This window comes from Drosophila obscura, unplaced genomic scaffold, assembly GCF_018151105.1.
Source record: "Drosophila obscura isolate BZ-5 IFL unplaced genomic scaffold, ASM1815110v1 contig_4, whole genome shotgun sequence".
NCBI lineage: Eukaryota > Metazoa > Arthropoda > Insecta > Diptera > Drosophilidae > Drosophila > Drosophila obscura.
The window spans coordinates 199170-222640 of NW_024542828.1; the positions used below are offsets into that span (position 1 = coordinate 199170).

The following is a 23471-nucleotide window of genomic DNA, read 5'->3' on the forward strand; positions in this document are numbered from 1 at the left end:
GATTTGCAGACAGTTTCATTGTTTGATTGCTTTGAATGCTTTGTTTGTTTTGTTTGAATTTATAAGAATTACGTTTTATTATGATATAATATAATATGCGGATGAAACTAGGAACTTGGTCAAACGTTGTCTCTTAGTTTGGGAAACGAACACGACTTCTATGGGTCCATCTTTCTGCAAAAACTTTTTGTTGGTTTGTGTGTCTATTTTTCCAAGGTGACGTAAAACAAGAAGATGGAATGCAAATGCAATGGCATGGTGCTATTGCTTAAATTCCAAGCTTTCTAAAAAGGTATAACTTGTTCGACTTGGAATACTGGAAGTGTCTCAAAAACAGTTCTTAAAGTGGTGAGGTGTCGCAATACTATTTGCATGACCACAGCTGTATATGTATATAGCTAAATGTATTTATGTAAATACTACATATTTTTATATGCCAGCTTGTGGTTATGAAAAAACATGTACAGAGTTACACTGATGTGAACGTTTACTTGATAAATCTTGATAAAGATATAACTTATTCCTATGCAGCCATTTATAATAGTAATCCGATCCGGCTTATTCCGACAAATGGCTATATCGAATCTATTTGGTCAGAGAAGGAACCATTCTGTATGTTACAAACATCTAGAAGATTTTAATATACCCCCTGCGAGGGTATAAAGCAACGGTGTACCCGATCAGCGCGTTTTAGGCCTAACTCGAAAAAAAAGAAACCAGTCTGCGGTGGCTCGCTCTTTTTTTCTCTCTCTGTCTCTCTCTCTGTCTCACTTCGTCGCACTTGAGCAGCAGCCGGCTATTCGCGCTGTCTCTCTCTCTTTCTCTCTCTTTGGCTTTGTTGTTGCTGGTGTGTGTCTGTTGCAATTTCATTGCCGGCAGCCCAAACTTGTTTCAATGCCAAACGTAATAACTGTTATGATGTAAGCAGCGGGAGGGTTGGTGGAACACAAGCAGAAGCAGAAGGAACAGAAACTACGAGCAAAGCCACGGAAGATGAACACGAAAAGGCAGCAGCAGCGACAGCGACAGCGGAAGAAGAAGCAGGATAGTCCAAGATAAAGATGAGGCAAACCCAACTGATGTAAATATGTGTATGTACATACATACATACGTACATTCAAGAGAAAAATCAGAGACTGATGAAAATGCAGTAGCAGGAATAGTAAACGCAGCAAGAACATCTCGAGAAAAAATAATAAGCAAAAGCAGCAGCGCAGCAGCAGAAGCAGCTAACAGCAAAAGCAGAGAAGAGCAGAGCAGCATTTACAGTGTAAATCGTACAACAGCAAAGAAACAGAGGCAGAGCACAGCTAAATTTACGGCAACAAAGAGAATCGACACAAGAAAAGACAAGAGCATAACAACAACAAGTAAAAGAAACATTTTATTTGATTTTGTTTGTTTGACTTTTCTATACATTTTTCGATTCGATTTCGATTGATATTACGTTACAGTGTGGGCTTCAATTGAGTTTGTGTCTGCTGTTTGAAGGCTTTTTTGTGTTATAACGTTTTTTTTGGTTGTTTTTATTTTGTTTTGTTTGAAATTAAAATTGCGAAAACATTGAAAAACGTAGCATTGCTAAAAATACTTTGCGGCAGGCAAAGTGAGACAGAGAAGTGAATCACACACTGATGCACTCATTAATTTGCTCACACACTCACTCACTCGTTCATACCATTCATGTTTAAGAATAGTTGACGGAATCATCCGTTTTTGGCTAAACACAAAAATCACTCAAAATTATGTTTAGTCGATTACATATTTTGTTTTGTTATTTCTTATTATAGCTGGCTCCAAATTTATATATATATCAACGTGTAATATCCTTTTGAAATATATACGATAAATGAATCGCACGGGACCGTAGTAGAAACAGTATTGTCACTTGCCTGTTGAGTGTGTGTGTGCTCCCGCTTGACCACGCCCTTGCTCTGAGTCATTACCTCTTTCTACTTGTTCTGACCTTTTTGGTTGACTTTCTTCTGTCGCCGTCCCTCGTTTTCCTCACTCTCTTTTTTGGCCAGAGTTTCTTTTGTTTGTTAATGGGTTCATGGAAAGTGAAAATCAGTGGGTTGATCATATAAGAATATGTGGCTTTGCCCTAGGTCAGCGATAGTTCAGAACATTGTCAATGGAAAGCTGCCCTGTAAACACCTGACCTTGGTCATAATCGGAGAGAAAAGGGCGGAGGGAGTGCTATAAACTAGGATGGAGAGGTGGCGAATGTGGCTACGGGCTCATGTCTTGTTGCGTAAACCGAAAAGAATGTCACCTGAGGCATAAATATGTATATGTACATACATATGTATGTAGAGGGAGTCACGAGCTACGATCTCAGTTGGAACTAGAAGTGTGACTAATAGAGCAGGTAGTAATTATATTTCTTTAGTTGAATACGATCGTACGTCTCATACGAATCGAGCAATCGAAATCAATTGATTAATTAAAGCTATAGAGTAATAATGTAGATTTCTAATAAACCACCACACATCAGAGTTCGAGAGGCTTTCTCGAGGTACCACTGCCCAAGTCATTTACTGATTATAATCTGATTATAATATAAATAATTATTTATAATTATAATTATTTAGTGTGATTCGATTGTGACAATTAAAATGGTTTACAGAATGCGAAAAAAAACGACGATATACTCTCCATTACTCATCGAAAGGTGTGGGCCGATGCAATAAATTCTGTCGCTTAAATACTCAACATCTGTGTACTTACTTATAAATATTTTATTAGATATCCTAAACTATGAAGGTCCATGCAATTGTGTTGATTGCAGATAGTTTCCTCAAAGAACCCACGTTCTGCCAAAAGTTTCTGTTCTGTCTGAAAGCGCTGATGATCAATCCCCTAACAAAAACGCAACTGTTTGACAGCTTCTGTCAGCTATTGGGTATAATTTGGCCTCACATAATACCCCCAATTAATCACACCCATTAGAGTTGCACGAGCACTGGCGTTTCTCTCAGTGCTGTAGTGTCAGCAGCAGTGGTTAGCCCTGCTAATCATTTCGGTTCTGTTCGGTTCTGCTGCTGTTCTGTTCTGCTGCTGTTCGGTTCTACTGCTGTTGTTGGGGTGCGTTTGTTAAATGCAATGTGAATGACCCGACAATGAAATTATAGATGGCAATTACTACATGCAAGCGAGCTGAGTCAGAGAGAGACAGAAGCAACAGTGAGGCAGGTGGTGGAGTAGGACAGATAGAGAAACAAACAGACAGCTAAACGGCCATTAACTTTAGTAAGATAGAAAGGAATGCTCGCTTAAGGGGCCGATGCTTTGATACCCTTACATGTTCCTCAATCCCATGGCAACTGCCACATGAAATATTCGTTTCATTTTTTTTTTATACCATTCGCTGATGATGCTGGCTTGTTCCACTGAGACGGAACACATCTCACGTACACGGATTACTGGAAATTTTCGCATTCAGTTTAAATAAAAATTTTATTTTGTATTTGTTTGTTTTTTGTTTTTAAATCCCAATTAGAATTTTTCATAATAGAAAATTTACTTACTTTTTGGGGTCTATGTTGCAAACAATTGGTAAAACGCATAATACCCTCTCACAGGGTATACGAAAGTATAACCCTCCCCCGAATGCTTCTTATCCATTTGCTACCTTAAAGCTACCCTCTGAAAGGGTATATATTGCTCAGAATATGTACAACAACAAATAAAACAGTTGCAAAGTCATTGACTTTGCATTGAGTGGGGTTAAGAGCATTGGGTTAAGCACGAATGAATGTCTGACTGACTGAATGAATGAATGGAAGCTGCTATGCAAATCCGAGTGTTTCGGAGTGCATTAATTAATCGGCATACATCGGCACATGATCTGAAAAACATCTGCTGCTCTTAGTTGGATCTAAACTCTGTTGTTGTTGCTTTTCTCCGGTTTATTGTTTAGATTTTGATTGGCATTTTAAGCGCCGCTGCTGTCTCCATGCTGGTTTCGAGTGTTATTTATGGAGTTTGGGCCACAGCTGTGAGCTGACGTCATGGGTATTTGTCTCGAAACAAGTTTGTCGCTTGAGTCTTTTGTTATTTCCTTTTGTTTCGCCCTCAGAACATTGTCTGGAAAACTGTTTGGGAGACAATTAATGGCAATTGTGTTGCAAATAATCGAAATCAATTATATTTTTTGACTATCTTTATTCATTCATTCATAGGAAATGTTAAAGGATTGTTCAAGTTGTATTTTGTAATACAGTTTTATGAGAATTGTGCAATAAGGTGGTTTTAGTTCATGTGGTAGCCTGTCTTGGCTGCGGTGTGTGTCATGACTAAGTGGTTGTAACAATGAATGTAAAACTGTTTATATATGTTAAACTAACAGATGTAAAACTACAGATGTAAACATAAAACTATTCTGTTAATTACAATTGTGTGAAGCTTAACAGTTTCGAAACAACTGTTAGTCCTTTAAAACTGTATATTTGAACATTTAATACAACTGTAAAAGCTGTTCAACTGTAAACTATATGTTATATTAGTTACGTAACATAATGTTAAGCAAAATAAGTTATAATTAAATTAAAACTATAATTATGCTAATGTTTCCTCTCCTATCTCTAACTCTCTCATTCTCTCATTGCAGTCGCACACCAGGCTCGCGGCAGCCTTCGCCCGCTGAAGAGACCCTGCCACGCCCCCAAAATCTACTCGACCACTCACAGCATGGTGGGTTTCCCCAATTGCCGCCCCCATTCAACCACATGCTCATGGACCACGGACAGGGCATGGGCGTGGGCGGTGGATTGGGTGGCGGATCCGGGATGGGGGAGTGCCGCATCCATGGCAACGGCGTGGGCGGCGGCGGAGGTGGTGGGGGATATGCGACCCACCAGCAGATGGCGGCACAGATGAACCAGTTGCAACCGCCGATGATGAACGGTGTGGGCGGTGGAATGCCGATGGCGGCACAGGTAAGGCCTACAGTTTTGAAAGCACCTAGTGAGAGCTATTAATGCTATTCCTGCAAGTGATTTCACAGTGATTTAAGATTTCACCCATCAGCTATTTGCATGCAAATAGAGACAGTGCTTGTGTTTGTATATTTCGAATATGTTTCGGGCAAACACACAGAAATTATACATATTTATGGTGATAATATTATAAGCTTACTGAATGACTCTGGTCATGTTCGTTCAACATTAAATACACTTTACAGGCGATTATGAATCCCCATCAACCTTCTGTCGCAAATTCCTTGAGATCGATAATATTGGCCTCACTGCATACGGTTTAATTTTCGCTTGAATAAATGCAAATTACTTGGAATAGAAAATATGTAAAAGTTCAAGGCATATATTTTTATTAAGTGTCTTTATTTCCATGTACATACATGTATAGACTCAATCATTATTATTTTCCCACTTCCATTAAATATTAAATTTTATAAGAATTTATTTAACATACACCTACACCCAATCGAAATGATATCTGTGCACTGGTAATTAAGAGCTTATTTTGAGCGTTTAGTTTCTGTTTAATGAGAGCTGTTTGCCTGTCTTCCACAGTCCCCCATGATGAACCATCAAGGAGCTGGACCCAATCACATGGAATCTCCCGGCAATCTGTTGCAGCAACAAAATTTTGATGTTCAGGTGAGTGCAGCCGATTCGAGTCCTTGAGTCCTGGGGTCTGATGGATGTTTGTGGATAAAGTAGACTTTTCCCCCGAGTGACATTGCCATTGCAGTTGCGTCCAAAAATTGGGTCATGTGTTTTTGGTGGGGTCTGTGCTTGGGGAGATTTCATACACACACACACTCACACACACACACCGAGAGGGTGGGGTCAGGGTGTGTGTGGGGGTAACCGAAACAGGCTAATTTTGCACATCCGGCGGATGCTTCTGTTACGTGGATCCTTGTTTGTTGCGTCCCTTGGTAGCCATTTCCGTCTGTCAGTGCGCCAGCCGCATCCTGCGCACTACACTCGCCCTACTGCCCTCCCGCCCTTCACGTTGCATGCAATTTATTTCGAAACAAAACGGAAATCGGATTTATTAGCCACAAAATTGCTTTTAAGCTTTTGCTGCCTCTGGCTTCTGGCCACTCAGTGGTTTTAAAACCATCGTCAGCGGCGGCTCTGTGCCCTCTGGCATTTCCTGCGGTTACAGTCCCTGCTGTTCATAAGGGATCCCATATAAGTGTATCATTTTGTTGCAGAAAGAATCGTAGATTCGGAGGGTCGATTCGTAGATTTGGAAAACAATTTCTCGCATAGCGGCTGTTCACTGTACCGGCAATGTCATTTCTCTCTCTTGCCTTTGTTTTTATCTAGCAAACAGCAACAAAGAGGAAGCACAGACGGGGAAGGGAAAGGGAAGTGAAAGCTTTCTCCGTGCGTTTTCCAAATTGAAAATCAATATGCGATGTTGCAGTTGTTGATGCTGCTGATGCCGTTTCTCTCTATCTATCGGCTCTCTATATATCCTTCCCGCCGCTCTAATCCCTTCGGGCCTCTGCCCCCAACCCCCCCTCCAACTGTTGCCCACAAAGCAAATTGACATTTCCACACTTTAGTCGTAGTTGGGGCTTGGGCAATCTGCACTTCCGCTTTTTATCGCTCTCTCCACACCACACATCCTGCAGGCGTTTTCGTGTCGCTTTTGTCTCTTGCTTAACCAGGCTAAAGAGAGGAAGAAACACACGACGAGAGCGAGAGCGAGAGCGAGAGACTGTACATGTACATGTCGATGGAAAGAGATGGAGCATAAAGCACAACTTTATCGTTCCATGCGGATGTGTGTGTGTGCGTGTGTGTATGTGACTTTTAAGTGCGCTGCCTGCAAGTATGCTACACAAAATTGCATCAAAGTGAAAAAGCCAACACTGGGAAAAAAGTGAATAAAACAACAGCAACAGGAAGAGCAGCAGCAGCAGCAACAGCAACAGCCACAGCAAACAAAAGCCCGCAACTGCGGTCGTATCAGATCAGATCTGAGGACCAAAGGAGCTGGAATGTCATTATGGTGAAAAATTGAACTAAAGGTGAAAGTTTAATGCGCTTCTTGTGTTTCCTGGAAACTTTTGTATAAACAGATTTCATGGAAATTCGGATATACTTCACTGTGTGTGCATTTGCTCAAGTAGTGCATATCCATTTGAGTACAATCAAAATTGGGAGATTATTAGTTGAAAACATTTCCAATTCTAAACTTTAGCCAAAAGAGGCATTTTAATGCATTTTACTATAGCTATAGTTATCAAAAATTGTACACATTTTCACAACTTTTTATTTTAAAGTTCGAAAAAAGAAAAGATTCAAGACAAAGATTCAAGATTTTCTACGTTATTTCTATCATAAACTCTTTTCAGTTTTCAATAAAGGTGCATTAATAAATTTCCATATAAATCAGACTAAATATATCAGTAGGAAAGATGCCGTTTATCGCTTATGAACTTAAAATACACATACATACATACATACATGTACATATGTATGTATAAATAAAATAATACTGATTATTATGACGCACGCACAAAGACAGAGAGAGAGAGAGACAGAAAGATAAAGCAACACTCAAGTCATAAATAATGCAAGCGAACGAGAAGGAAGAAAAGAAAATAAGAGAAATACATAAGACGGGGCATTGGGAGCGGCAGAGTCGAGGCAGCGAGCAATATGTTGCCGATAATGGATAATGGAAGCCCCGATGAAAAACCCTTTCCCCACCCCACTCTCTGTCCCATTTCGTGCATATTTCTTATTAAATTCGCGTTGATATTAACACCCGAGGAGCGAAAGGGGCAAAGATGAAATTCTTGACGAATTGCATGCAAAAATATAAGCAAAATATGAATAAAGGAAGGGGTTGTGGGTTGGGTTTGGGCATGTCCTGGCATTATAGCGACATACAATGCAACCGATTTTCGACAATGGTTATGCAATAAATATGAAGACGAACGACTTGCTTGGATGGAGGAAAGAATAGGCGACTTCTTTGTTCGTTGCGAGAATATGGAAGAGCGAAAAATGAAACCGATAAGAAGTGAAAGAAAATTGTGACGAGGATGCAAAAATCATGCAGGAAAATGTCTACAAATACATGGATATATGTCGATAGTTATTACTTATTGCTATTTCCCAGCTACGAAATGAAGCTGCTATGTATGTACCGTCCCGCACAACATATTTTCAAGTGTTTAAATTTATCCTATCTTTTCGTTCATAAGTTGCGGTTCTTGTCCCCTCTAAATTCCAACAAAATGCAATTTTGTACATGAATGAGTGATGGAGAACCCAACGAAAACAAAAGAGAAAGAGAACAAAAGGAACAAGCTTCTCCACATGTGCAACCCTCTAATGCCGTCAGAATGCACAAGACAAATGGATGGATTGCCATTCAAATGGCAAAGAAATCATTATTTATATGCAGCAGCAGCAGAAGCAGAGTCAGGAAGGAGAAGGAAGGCAGGCCACCGCAGGGGAAGGAGTACAGTGGCACAGAGTCATGTCAGGGGTGTGCAAAGATGAAGGACAACAGCTTGGCAAATCGTTGGAAATTAATGCAAACTGTTGCCAAACCCAAGAATCATCAATATAAATTTCAATGTGACCAATAACGTATCTGCAGCACTCCTCGACAAATGAAGAAAAATGCTAGCGAGACCAAAATCGCGACCAAGCGAATAAAAAGGAATTTGGGGAGAAACGGCGAGCAAAGAAAAATAAAGTACTAATAGGATATGATTGAGAGAAGTGTTTTAAAATATAATTCAGAGGAGTTTTAAATTTCTATTCGACCAAAGCCCCGTTGAGGAATTTCATTGATCAAGACAGTTCACGATTGATTGATTTTCGAAGAATAAATTTCGGAGCAAGTACCAAGCACCCCAAGAGTATTGCAGATCAAAGAAAGTTCTGGGAGAAAGGCAGCGCACCGTTGCTCACTTTCAATTCGTCTGGGGCGTGATCTTTTGTAGTGCGTTCATCTAACAAAATAATATACCCATGGCGTAAAGACCCATACACTAATCCCATTCTCCTCTCGCTCTCCAACAGAAAACAGAAAACTAATTACAAGTGTTGAGGCCTAAAACATCTGGAGGCAGAAGCAAAGTTTTGCTTTTCCTTTTTGTCTTGTTTCATTTTCTTTTTGGCCGTTTTGTCTGTCTTAGTCACGCTTCATTGACTGCCTTTGTGTGTTAATCAGTCGTTCGAGCCGAGTGAGGTTTTTGTTGTCTTCCACGGGGTTAGCTTTGCTCTGCTCTGCTCTGCTTTGATTTACCAGACTTAGCTTTGATCTGAAAGTGTGCTTAATTGATTTTCAAATGGATTTTCAAATGATTTGGATTATAATATTACATTTAACGAGTATAAGTACGAGTCGAGTATCTGTTGCACAAGTCAAGTGTTTTTGTTGTTGAGAAAGTGGTTGATTGGTTGAGCTCCAGTGATTGATGGAAAGACTTGTTCAATTCCGTTTCAATATATTTTGCAATTATATGTGAGTTTCTCTCTCTAAATAAAACTCAACTATGCCACGAATAAAATCATTATTGGAACGATTTCAATTCAATGCAAATACTTATGCGGTTATTATGCAAATTATTTGTGAATTTCACATTTTTCCAAGTGTATGATTTATGCATTCCATGCTATAAATTATCCAATATTTTTTGTTATTTAATTCAACATTAAAGTCGCCAACAAATGATGCATAGTTTTAGGAGTACTGACAAATACATAGATACTGAACAAAAAAATTCCAAATGAGATTAAACATATGCCCCGCGGCCGGAGGCGTTGGAGGGAGATGCAGTGAGAGATGGGACATTTTCTGCACGGACAACTGCCAGCGGCATTTCCACATTCGCATTCTCTGTGCATAATTTATACGCGTGCCGCAGTGTGGGTGTGAAATTTGCATAAAAATGCATTTAAATCAATGGAAATGGAATGAAATGAAGCATCTGTTCAACTTCTCTTTCTCCCTGTATCCTTGTATCCTTGTATCCCTGTCCCCCCATATCTCCCCATCTCCATCTGTGGCCCCTATTGTCCATGGCATATATTAATTCTGCAATTAATTAAGCGTTAATTGGCACAAAAAGCATGAAGCTCATTATGGATGTGTGTGTGGCACTTAGTAAATTAATTTGCAATTGTTTATTGCTCTGCGAATTGGCAGTTTTTAACGTCAATCGAAATCAGTTTCGTTACATCTACATCTCAGAAATAGCAGAGATAGTGGATCCAAAATGGAGTTCCAAAAGGTGATACCCACCATGAATTCAACCCCATGCCTCAACTTATTGGCAATTCCCCTTTACAGGGGAAGCTTCGTGTTTCAGTTTCCACTGGCGACGACTCTCTGTCCCACTATCGCTGTCTCTTATCAGCAAAGCCATAATCAAGTGGTTTGTTGTTGTTTCGGATGGGGCAGGAACAGTGGTAGCATGAGTTGGAAGGTGGAGCAATGGGGAAAGTGTCATCCAATGCCGTCACTTGACATTTACCGCCAATAAAGCCCAATTAGCGGTTGCTCCTTCCTCAGCTTTGGCTGCGGCTTCAGCTTCAGCTCCAACAAACACTCGGCCTCCTCGGTGACTGCTCTGCCGTGTCTTCCCCTTCAAGTTTGTGTGGACACGCAAATGCTAATTAGTAAGTGGCAAATAGTTGACATCGACCAGGGAAGAGGGGAGTCGGAGATGGGGCGGGGCTTGGCTCTGGAGCAGGCAGTGGGCGTCACAATTTTGGTAGCCTAGACATTAATTAAGCGACGCCCTGATGCATGCTACACAAGGTTTGTGCCTCCGGCAATGCCTTCGAATTCAAATTCAAATTATGTAGAATTGGAATTCGCTATAATGCGTTAGTGGGGGGATGTTTAAGGGATCATTTTCAGAGGTTGAACAACATGAAAGAACGATTAAATGCCAAAAGCTGTCATTTGTTGAATAAATAATTAAATATGTCGAATGAAAATGAGGCAAGTTTATAGGAATTATAATTCCCATTTTAAGTTCAGATTATCCAATGACACTTCACAACCTTCTAACTCTTTTCGCCGACAAGGAAGAGTTGTTGCGCATCAGGTTGAAAACTGTGTGTGCTTGGTGGTTTTGTTGATGTTGTTTTTGGGGGAAAGTTGAGCAAATAATTTGGCATTAATTAACATGCTGACATCATTAAGCAGATGGCAACAGTTTGTCCGATAGTCGAATCATTTGTCTTGACGCCCGCAGGAAACTTGTTCCCCCTAGGAAAGTCTGCCCCTGCCCCTGCCCCCACTCGTTCTGTATACCCAATATGGTAAGAGGAATACATATGTATTGACAGCCCAGCCCCACCTTGCATTGGCCTTGGTTGTGTGCTAATTAAATAGGAAAATTAGAAAAACTACGTCGTAAATTTCAGTGCGCATGGCAGTCGTGTAATACAACACCCAGAAGCGCACTTATCACACTCCAGGGGGAAGACCAGGACTGGGAGAGGAGGAGTGTGGGAGAGGGGGAGAAACAAAGAGCAATGGGGAAAGTCGAGCTAAACAACCACCCACTTCCTGGCCCCTGGCCCTGTCCCCAGCTCTGGTGCCTGATGCCTGGTGTGAAATCATTTGACGACACTGCTCTCTGCATGACGCAATTAATCAAATTAATTTGGCCTGGCTGTGCCATTTATTCGTGACGGCCAGACTGAGTAAATTCGTTTCAGACGGAACAGAACAGCTTGATTAGCTCATAAGTAGAGCTAAAGACATTGACCCCGAAATAATTACTGAAGATACGTTGTTCATCCAAGAAGAATGGTGGCAGCCCATTATTCTGGCTTGGAAATGAAATTAGTTTTTCCGCAAAGGAAGGATTGTGAAGGTGCCGGAAGAAAGGGCTGCTGCTTTTAATTGTATTGAAATGAAAACTATCACAAATACTAACGCACATGAGCAACAGTGTAACGAATGAGCAACCCTCGTATTGGGAAATTAAAGAGTAAAATTATCACAGTCCCTTAGAGGAAGGGACGTTAATTCTTTACTATTCCCGAAAGCTATCGAAAGAGTTCCTTCTCAAGAAAATGCAGTGTAGGTTATTTTCTTATTTATCGATTGAGCTCAATATTGCTTGACAATATACAATCTGCTTCAGATTTGATCTATTTTTGGCGTCAGTAAAATGCCAGCGACCAGAAGAAAATACATTTTTAGGTGAATTTTTGGATTTGATATTAGATTTAGCTTGGGTTCAGAGTTATTTGGAACGTCGCGTAATGGGAAACCCCCAACTGAAGATGGTGGAATGGGAACGATAACGGCATATTGTGTGTTCCCGTTCCGGAAAATCAGAAAACCTTTATATATTCAACAAATATTGTACGTGTCAGAACAGGGACTGACTTGGTTTTTGTTATTACTATATTGTCTCCGCGTAAAATCAATTAATACCGGAAATAATGTTATTTCGGGTTCCATGAATTCAATAACATTAACATTGTATTATTGGATTTGTGTTTATTCCGTGAAATCTATTTCAATCCCATGATTAGCTGAGAGCACATTTTGTTGTGATTGTTGCTGTGGTTAAGTGGCACACTCCAACCACCCAACTCCACACCCACTCACCCACTGTACCTCCACCTACTCGTACACACAACTTTCGACCTTTTGCCGTAGTTTGTCAAGTTTTAGTTGGTTACGTCTGGGGAGGTTTACAACAACTTTTTCATTAATAGTTAACAAGCTTCATAATTAAGCAGCCAGACGGAGCAGAGCAGAAGAAAGGCTGGGAAAAGTTCTTACTTGCCTGCTTTCTTTTCGACATTCTTTTTCAACCATTTCTTTGGTAACTTTATATACGTATGTATATATATATTTTTTTCTTGTCCTTTCTGCTTTGGAATTATGCTGATAAAGTAGTTTTAGCTTCGGATTTTCGCCCTTACCGAGTCGAGTCTGTCAATGACTTGTTGTTTGTTTCGTTGTCGGAGCTGTCACGAGATTTCTTGGGCAATTCCCTCAGAGCGTTTTCATGTCTCACCTTTCGTTTGCAGACAGTTTTCCAGCTGCCAGTTGCCAGCTACCAGTGTGGACTGCTCATTTTCCAGGCCACTTGTTGTTTGGCTCTGCCACTGTCACTGCCACTCCCACTCTTCTCTCCATTTCCCGTTGCATTCATCTGTTGCAACTGCCGTACTTTGACAAGTTTTTCCAACTGATGAATAACTAATGCAAGAAGCAAGCGAAGAGAAGCATTGTGTAAAATTTAAAGTTTAATTCTTTGTTAGGGGGAGCAGTAAGCAGTAAGGACATACATTTAAATTGGCTCATTAGCAAAGGGTTAACCACGAATGCCCCAAAGCAGGTCCCTTAAATAAATTTTCTTTGCTTTCTTGGCTGGATTTCACCCTGGATACCGCCTTTTTGCTCATTTCGTATGGCTCATTTCAGTTTTGTTGGCCAGAAAGCTTATCCAAACTAAAAGCATGTAAAGCAGCACCAACACGCTCGAACACCAACAAAATAAAAAAGGGAAAGAAAACCGCATGCAGACACTTTACACATCCTTTAAATGCTGGGGCTGATGAGTGTGAGTGGGGTAAAAGTTTTTCATTGAATTTTATAGAAGAGAGCATAGAAACTACGTTCACGCAAAAATACATATGTATAGGAGTGGGGGGCGACTTCTGAGTCGATAAAATGTTGACAGTTTTGGGCTAGTTGTCGAAGGCTTTGAGTGGATGGATGAATAGATGGATGGAGGGATGATTGGTGTGGGTGTGGGGGCGAGAGTGTAATTGATAGAGTGTATGGCTTCTTAAAGTTAGTCTGTTGGAAATTGAAGTTCTTTAAAAGTTTTACAAATTTTGTGGGGAAGATAGGATCTCAAATGAAAGGGTTCCTAATGGAGTTATAGTTATATATGTAGTTATATAAAGAAGGGTACTTTTGTTTGTCGTTCTCCCAAAGGTCGAAGTATTATAAAGTATTTTTTACCTTCCTATCACCATCAATCATTTTTATACCTGTACTCAAAAAGAGTTAAGGGGTATACTCGATTTTTGGTAAAAGTGGATGTGTGCAACGCAGAGAAGGAAACGTTTCCGACCCCATAAAGTACATATATTCTTGATCAGCATCAATAGCCGAGTCGATATAGCCATGTCCGTCAGTTCGTCCGTCTGTACGTCCGTCCGTCTGTCCGTCTTGATGAGCGCCTAGATCTCAGAGACTATAAGACCGACCAAATTTTGTTTATGTGATATCACACTGCTACAAGTGTATTTCAAAATTTCGCCCCGCCCCCTTCCGCCCCCACAAAGAACGAAAATCCGTGGCAGGCACAATTTTAAAGATACGATAAAACTAAAAACGCAGTATAGTAGAGAATTACCATATCTGCCAGATTTTTGAATCTGAATCAGATCGGATTATTAATATAGCCAGAATAGATCAATTAATTGTCAGTTGCTTCACCCACCTCCTCCAGCAAGAGACCACTCATTCTCTTTCTCGCTCGCACACTCTGCCTCGCTATGTACGCGAGAGCACGCTAGCGCAGAAGATGTAGAATATACTGTAGATGTAGATAACAGATGTAGCAAAAAAAATATAAAATATTTTAAAATTCTACATAAATCACAAATTTATATACTGACTGAGTTCGGGTATAAAAGTAGAGTCGCGTCCACAGAAGCAACTCACACGTTCCTTCTCGTTTAATCAGGATTTAAGTCATTTTGTGTGAACAATATCCAAATTTTCTATACGATATGTAAAAACTTTCAAGTATGCTTTAATATGTTTGTGGATTTATGTAACTTATTTTATGACTGTTTGAATTTCGATTTTCGTGAACGAAGAATGCTACAAAAATATGAAATAGTAGAGAAGAAAGTACAGACGCACGAATTCAACAAGATACGAAAATGTGTGTGTGAGCATGTTGAAATGAACATCTCTGAAAAGTACATTGAGCATTTACATCCGCTTCCTTTACTGCATTCGAGTACAAGCCAAATACTGAATATTCCGCTCATCCAAAAGTACTGATAGGTGCTGTAGCAAACGAATTTCTCTATTGTAATGAGTCAGATGATATGTGTTGCGCATCAGGGAAAGTACAACTCCTGAAATCCATTCGCACATCTTTGAGAGCAACAGAAAAAGTAATAGCAACTTCCACTTGTTTATTTATTTATTTTTTTTTCATTCTGGCTGTAATATTTTCTTTTTCAGAATGTGTTTCAGCATGCAAGTAGATATGATAGGTATAATGAGTAAAATATCTGAACGCTTCTTCGGACATAAAAACTATTCAATTGGATACATTTTCCTTTTGTCATGTCTGTCTTTTTCCAATTAAGTTCATTTTCTGGCATTTAATTCACGTGCGAGCACAACTGTACTTGATCTTCGAGGAACTCTATTCCATAAATAATTGCGATAGAATATGTGGTGTGTCTGCGTACATATGTATGTATTATAAGCAACAATTAACCCAATTTTCGATTCTCGAAACACATTATCAAATGCCACCAATCAAACAACAATTGTGCCACGCTTGGCAACAATCACGCCAAATCCTAATTGCACACTTTCGAGGCATGTGGCATGCGCTAGTGGCAGTGCCAATAGCAGTGGTAGTAGGAGTGTTGTCCTATCCCGCCATATTGTAAATAATTAATGCACGGCTCCGTGCAATCAACATCAGTTAGAGTTGTCAAGCGACTTCATTTTTGTGCTCAACGGGCCATATACTGGTACTGGTACTCGTATGTGGAAAATGTTGGAAAATACTGACTACAAAACTCGACAAAAAGAGAGAGAGAGAGAAGCAAACTGGCGACACAGCAAAGTCATAGATTTCACCGCGACGGGCGCTCAATCAACCTGCTCTCTCTGGGATGGATATGGGGGTCTGTGGCTACATTTAGCAGAGGCTACCCATATGCATGTACACAAATCCACATCTATATATATTCCGATTCAGTGCACTTTAATGGTTATGTTCAAACCTCCAACTACACTCCTCCTGTGCGGAACTGGAGCTTGGAACCCTTTTCAGCGCTTTTGTACTTTGGTGTCGCTGTGCAATTTAAATATATATTTCCTTGATACTATATTTCTCCGACCAAACCAAGCGACGACTCTCTCCTTTCATTTCCCATCCCCCATTCCCAATGGTAGTCTCGATGAGCCTTGCATGTCACACGCAAACTTTATCTTTTTTCCCCACCACCCTTTTCCCTTTCTACAGCTACAGCACAGCTATAGCTATCTCTGCCGGCTGTCCTGATGGCTGTATATAACTCCATGCTCTATATTCACGCTACATTTAGTCGCAACTCTCTCGCTCGCTCGAATGTTGCTCTTCCAGCTTTTTTTCTGATGGCAGAATAGGAGGGTATTTTTACTTTGGGGAAGAGTTTGTCATCCATAAAAATAAGTATTTCATACCTTAGTGGGAATTCCAGAAATTTAAACGTCATCCTGAAAGCCGAACGATTGATGGATAATCTAGACCACAGTTCGATTAGCAGGATCCTTCACATTCGCGGATGATTTTAACCAAATTTTGTTTTTTCAAGCAGAACAATTTCCTTTCTTTACTGGTTGTATTTTTCATAATGGGATTTAAATCACTTGTGGCCAATGCTCAGGGATTAAAATCTTAAATGGTTGATATTAAGCGTGGGTTTCGAAATCCCTTGAAAGGGTATTCGAAGGATCTATCTATGGAATGAAACCATTTTTTTCATTCTTTTACCCATCATTTTGGGTTTTGTCAACTAAATTTGCCGCATGTTCAGGCAGGGGAAGAAAACAACAAAACCAAGGAAATATTCATTTGATTTTGATATTCATACAGAAATGGATGTTTAATGGTTTCTTTATTGGTTTTTTTTTCCACCTAGAACCCCCTCCTTTTGGTGGTCGTGTGAAAGGAGTCACAGTTTGATGGCTTTATAGCGTTAAGCATTAACGATTGTAATCTATCTATATGCATTCTGAATAGTTTCATTGATCACGCAAACAGCCTGAAGACAGCAGCCATAATATGTAGGAAGAGGTTGTCGAGTGTTGATTTAAGCTGTGATTTGTGTTTAAAATTATATCAAATTAATTAATCGCTTGCATGAATCATTGAACTTGAAGCTACATAAATACATGTCTATTTACATTTTCACAACCGTTTTCACTGAAACCCCCGATAGAGGTATCCAATTTCTGCATCGATTCACTATTTTCAGTTTCTTTGTTGGCTTTAGTTGCCCCTCTGTTTCGGCCACGATGCGCTCCATTGGGGCGTAAAATGTTGCAGCAATGGCTGGCTTGCATAATCATTTAGAGGCTACTTAAGGCAATTTAATATATATATATATTTGGTTTCTGCATTACGTGCTTAGCCTTTCCTTTGCATTTTACATAAGAGACTAATTAAAAATTCGCTTTGAAATGCCCACAAAAGTGAGTACAAGTTTTGGACACTTTCAAGGTTCTTGGTCTGAAATTAATTAAGAGAACAGATCTGAAAGGAATAGTTTGGTTGGTTGTTACTATAGCGAAGGTTTAATGTGGGCGCGTCTTTTGTCTTTGGCCAACATGGCCAACATGGCCGCCTCTCACTGCCCCTCCCCAAGATCATCATCATCATCGTCATCTTTATTATTATCTGCATAACGATTAGCTAAGCTTTTCAAAAGTGCTGGCTAATTTACACACATTCAACTTGTAATCCCCGACGTAATCGCAGAGATGAAGTGAGCAAGTGGAGGAGAGGAGAGGAGGCTGTGGTGCGAGTTGGTTTGTGCATCTCATTAGTCGTGGGGCAGGAGCGGGAGGTTGTCGCGGATGCCTCGCATGTGTGTGTGGGTGCTGTTGCATCCTTTTCGGGGCACTCTCCACACAATGAGCTCATTAGCAGACTACGAAGGAACCCCCGGAGGATGTTCGCCTCCCTCGGCTTTCTCACATTCTCTCGCATGAGCCTCGAGAGTGAAGGCGCGACGGCTTCCCCGAAACAGTTTTGCGGTCCTTTGTTTTCGATAAAATGTCATTCGCGTCGCATTTCTATTGGTTTGCTGCTGGGTGTGGGTGTGGAAGTGGGAGTAGCTGGCAGTGGCATGCCCCCAGCAGGATCTTTTGTTGCCATTTCTTTGGCCATAATGAGAGTGCGTCTTCAAATGGCATTCTGAATGCAGCGTGAGACTCATGGCTGGAGGATTGAGTGCAGTAGCAGCAGCTGTCATTTCAACTGTCATTGTGTGACACCATCATCATCGTCCTCTCGTCTCTTTCTGTGTGGAGCAGATGCGTCCGTCTCGGCCCTCGTTCGTTTAGTCTTTCACTCTTTTGATAGACGTTCGTCAATCAAAATTATGAGCTGCCTTTCCTTTATCTAGTTCTACATTTTATCTCTGTTTGCCATTGTTTGCCTTTGGTTTTGTCACTTTAGTTTGTCTCTCTAATGCATCATCCATCCTTAATTGGGGGAAAGAGATCTCCTCTTCTGGTTGATGATGTGATGGGAGTATATACTCGAATCATATAAGAGAGTCCCTCAAAAATTTTATTTTTTCAAGCGGTCAGAGGGATTAAATATAAAGGAATCTGATTCGGATAGATGAAATTTGGTACATTTTTCCACGTTCCACGCAAAAACGCCGAATGCAGAATCATAAATAATTATTATCTCGACTAGATTCTCACAAAAATCGTATTACGATAATTTTTATAGCCAGAATGAAGAAAACAACTTCCATGTCGGTCCTTACCCAATTATTTTCAATTAATTGAATGAATGCAATCGGAGGAGCAACTCTAACGATTTTTAAATTTAAAAAATTGATTGGTTCAGTGGTGGTCACGTCCTTTCTCCCAAATGCTCTCATTGCTCTGAGACTTATTCTGCGGCAAGCGACGCCTGTCGCACAAGTGAACTTTGTAGAAGAGAATCCACAAGAATAAAAACATTTTTTTATTTTTATTCGAATTCGATTGCTTCATTCCATCTGTCCTTAATCCTTCTAATAAGATTTTGTATAAGACACAACTAACTTCTTACGAGTTTCCTTATGAATTTATACATTTGCGTGTAAAGTTCACCATTAAAGCTCTTTATTAGTATTGATATGTTTCACGTTCTGATATAATATCAAATCTGCCTGAATTTACTTTAATTTTACATTCCCAAAATCCTTTTCAGAATTCACTTAATCTCACCCCAGCAAAAGCTTTAAGCTTCCACAAGAATTTTTGTCTCGCTTGTCATGCGAAATGTTAATATTTAAATATCCATGACAATGCCATTCAAAAATCATAATTATGATCATAATTATAATTATTTGGGGAACTCAAACTCAATTTGTCCTCGCCGCCAATGACTGCTCTCCTTTCCCCTCTTGTTCTCAGTTGAACCAGTCTCTGGGTTGTTCCCGAAATGTATGCTACGCCATGCTCTGCGGCCTTACGACATAATTACATTTTAATTCCACAGACAACAAGAGCAAATAATATGGGGGAAAACTAACCAGGACAACAACAGCATTAGCACCAGCCACGAAATTTGAAGTTTATCCAAAAGTTTGCACTCGTGAGGTCTCTTCTGGCTGGCTGAGTAGAATCTGCATGAATTATAATTATGTTTTTCATTAAAATTCACCTTGATTTTCCTTCACATTTCTTTCCCGTTGGCCCTTACTCCGCCAACCGCATCGCCATCACCATGCAATGCAGCAAGTTTTCTGCGCGATTTTCAACTTTTTGAGATCTTCCCGGGTTTTTTGGCTGGAAGTTTTCCTTCCCTTCCTTTCGGTTTCGAATCTCCGTCTTTGCGTTCTGTGAGTGCTATTGTGTGGCCATCTAGCATCTGCCTTTTTGTTGTCTGATTTTCGTTTTTAATGAGCTTACAACTCCATGGCACTCGTATTTATTGAGTTTTGCATAGAATTTGTAGATTTTTAATTAAGGTTGATAAGAATCGAGCTGTAGTAAGAGAACCAATTGAATGAAAGGCAGATCCCAGCTCCACCGTTCCACAGCTCCCCAGCTCTCAGTTTTCAGAGCCAGGTGAGACATCCATTCGCAAAAGGACAAAGTTTGTCATACAAACTACAATTTAATTTAACTTTGGATATTCTTTGTTCTCCCAGTCGCGCTCGAGTGTGCCGCTCTGTTCCGTTCTGTTCAGCTGTTCAGTACCATATCATCTGGAGTAGACTATAGAGAGTTGTGTTCTCTGCTCAAACTTCCATTTGTGCAGTTAGTGGCATTTCTGGTTTCATGACTACGATTCCAGCTCCAGCGCCAACTCCAACTCTGACGCATTGCCAATGTCAGCTCTGTCAGTCTTTTTGATGTTTTCTGTTGACTCTCCACGCTATGTCTATCTATTTCTTTGGTTTCTTACAAGTTTTACTTGAAAACAAAAAAAAATGGAGGAAAAGTTTGTTCAAAGTTTGGTGGATTGTGTTTGGGTTTCTGCAAGGTATTGAAATGATTTCCATCTTGTCTTGACGTGAAATGATGGACTGGCCTCCCTGTAGGTACAAAGTGTGTTCTGAAAAAATAGTTAATCATTTCAATGGAGAGTTATGGGAATGTATTTTTGATAAAGTGAAATATGTAACATTTTAAACTTTAAAACTACCACCCGATGCATCTCCCTCCATTTAGATAGCCCAGCAACATGAAACAGCAAACTTCTCGCTCAAAACAAATTCCCAAACTAAACCATTCAGTCCACAAAAGTTCCTTTTGATGGAGAGAGAGCGAACCATAAACAAAACTGCCCGAAAAGCCAGAAACATGCAACCTGAACCGAGGTGCATCCTTTGGGTTTGTTGGTCGAGAAATTGAAATTCGAGCTTAATGGAAAGTTTCGACTGTGTTTTTATTCTGGTGTTGGTTAAAAAAAACTAATTGCCTTTGAGAGAGTGTGTGGAGTGTGGGCCAGACCGTGAGCGACTGAAATTTGAAGTTGGCAATAATTTGCAATTAAATTAAGTTTTGATAAACAATAAATAAATGAATAAGGCAATGAGTGGATGAGGGAGGGAAACCTTGAGATATTTCATGAATTTCAATGGCAAACAGTTTTATCCCATAGTTGACTTTTCTTCCGCCAGCAGTTCGCTTTTCTCGAGTTCTCTTGCTGCTCTGGCTGCTCTCGTTGCTTGCTTACATGCTATTTTTATTTAATATTATGCACATGTTTCATTTATGAAATGCAAAAGTTGCAATTTTATGCAGAAGATGGCGTCGACGTCTCCCATAAAGTTTCCACCTCCCGTTCTGTATCTCTTTTTTCTCCCCATAATTTTTCTGATACAAGCTTTGTGGATAACGTGTGTGCTCTTCAGACTTTTAAGAGTAAAATTTTGAATGCAATTATGCCTAAAAAATAATAAAAGAATAATTTGCTTCGTCAGTTTTCAGTCCTCCCCTATTTTTACCCCCCACAAGTGTTGCATTTTTTATGGGATGCCTTTGCAAGAAGTTTGTCATGAGTTTTCATCTATTTCTAAGCAGCAGCTGGGAGTGAAAAATGATTATAAATAGGCAAGTAGTGGAATCTGTGGCATCTGCTTCTTTAAATACAAATGGGTGTATGGGAGTAAGGTTTCTATGTAGTTGTAGCAGATGTGGTTGGGCAATCCCTTTCACCATTACCTAGGTAAAACATTAGGAATAGACCTATCGTGGTCACCAAATGGTGGGTGAATAGGGACACAGTGTAATCCTTAACATTTATGTGTTCGATTGTATAAGATCTCATCACTTACCAGAGGTAACTTACCACTCGTTTGCATAGTCTTTCCTTGCCTCAAAGCTTTGTAGTTTTCATGAATATCCACCTATCGGGGTCACCAGTTGGTGGAGTTTAATCAGGAAGATTTGTTCCACAGGCTTTCGCAGTATAATTGGTTTTAATTGTTGAGTTTACTCTTTCGCTCGCTCTTTGCTTAGTTTTCTGTAGTTTCCATGCAGCAATGTAGAACTTAATGCACTTGTCTATGACAATGACTAATGGTTATTTTGTTACGCTTCGTTCTGTTGCCTCTCCTCCGTCCGTGCCCCACTTGCGCCTCCTGTGTGTGTTTGCTTCATGAAGCTGCAGTAATGGCCCTTTAATAATTCTCAGTCATTTGGAAAATAACAGCACAAAGCCGTGACCATATCTCTTGCAGTAGTCGACCTCAAGCGCCGGAGTGGGGGAGGGGGCCTCGCCCTCTGCCCTGGTGCACCTTGTTATTGGGTTTTGCCTGTGTTGTTAGCGCCTCCGTTTGACGATGTTGTTGCATCATCGTGGCTGACCTGACCCTCTCTGATGCCCCTTAACCTATCTCCATCTCCGCCCAATTGATGTCGAACATGAAAATTTGTGTTGCATGCCCCGTTTGTCTGTTGCTCTTTCTGTTGTGCCTCCTACGCTTTGCTCCTGTTCCCTTTTACCTTCCCTGTTCATTTTTTTCTTTTGGTGGATATCCCTTTTGCCACATTTTAAGCTGCTGCTGCTGTTTTCCACTGTTGCATTTTATTTTGCATTTTTATTTTCGCTTTCCGGCTCGTTGCTTGCTCTGTTTTTTCACTTCCACTGGAGCGTGCCTCTTAGCAGCGTGCCCCGTCCCGACTCCACTCTCCATTCGGCTGTGTGGCAATTGGATTCTTAGTCATGTGATTTAACTAAGTAGACCCCGGGGTCCCTAACGAGGCATAACTTTATCATTATGCAGCTGTTGATAGTCGGTCAATATATCTAGCATTACCTAATGCCCTTAGAATTCAAGAAAATCATTTTAATATTTTTAAATTCTCTTCTTTTCTTGCAGGTGAGTTGAAAGACATTTAATAGTCACTGTAGATGTACAATTAATGGGAATGTGGTATGTAAAGATGTAGTTACAACTATACATTATACTTAAATATGTTTCAAACAAGTAAATCTGGCTTTGGGCTTCTCCCAAAGTCTTGTAACAATTAAATTGAATGAAATAGAATCATTGAAAACGGCATTGGTTGCTCTGTGGTTCGGATCAAACGACTTTGAGACGTCATTCAGGCTCAACAAATGTTTAATTTCTTATTAGCTATATTTTTCGAATATTTAACATTTAATCTAATACATCTTGAATACTATGGGTGTACGAAAGAATGATGGGCTTACCCTGTTGTAAGAATGGAATAAAGATGTGGGAAAGCATCATTATTGTGCGAATTCTTTATATGAAACAGGAATGTGTATCATTGATTACTTATTTCCGCTTTGAATTCAAGTTTCGAGACATATTTCAAATGCTTGTGAACCAGCCAGTGCTTTAAAGAATGCTGCTCTCTGATTAAACCCATACATCACTTAACAATCTGCCATGATTTCAACAAGTGATATAACCCCCCATACCCCCCACAACCCCCACAACCCACACAAAACAGCACTATTCTCAAAACAATGCGAGTTGCATTGCCACAAACAAGTTTTCTCTCAACATTTTTCCCCCGAAGCCCATCAA

At 40.1% G+C, this 23471-nt stretch overlaps 1 protein-coding gene across 2 annotated transcripts in view; it reads left to right on the forward strand.

Moving 5' to 3' along the window:
• Positions 1-23471, forward strand: part of LOC111068905 (maternal protein pumilio) — a 205400-nt gene that overhangs the window by 23923 nt on the left and 158006 nt on the right. For both annotated transcript variants that reach the window (XM_022358689.2, XM_022358690.2), the window contains 2 exons: positions 4613-4940; positions 5535-5621. In XM_022358689.2, the coding sequence (XP_022214381.2) occupies positions 4613-4940; positions 5535-5621 (415 nt within the window). The remainder of the gene's footprint in view (positions 1-4612; positions 4941-5534; positions 5622-23471) is intronic.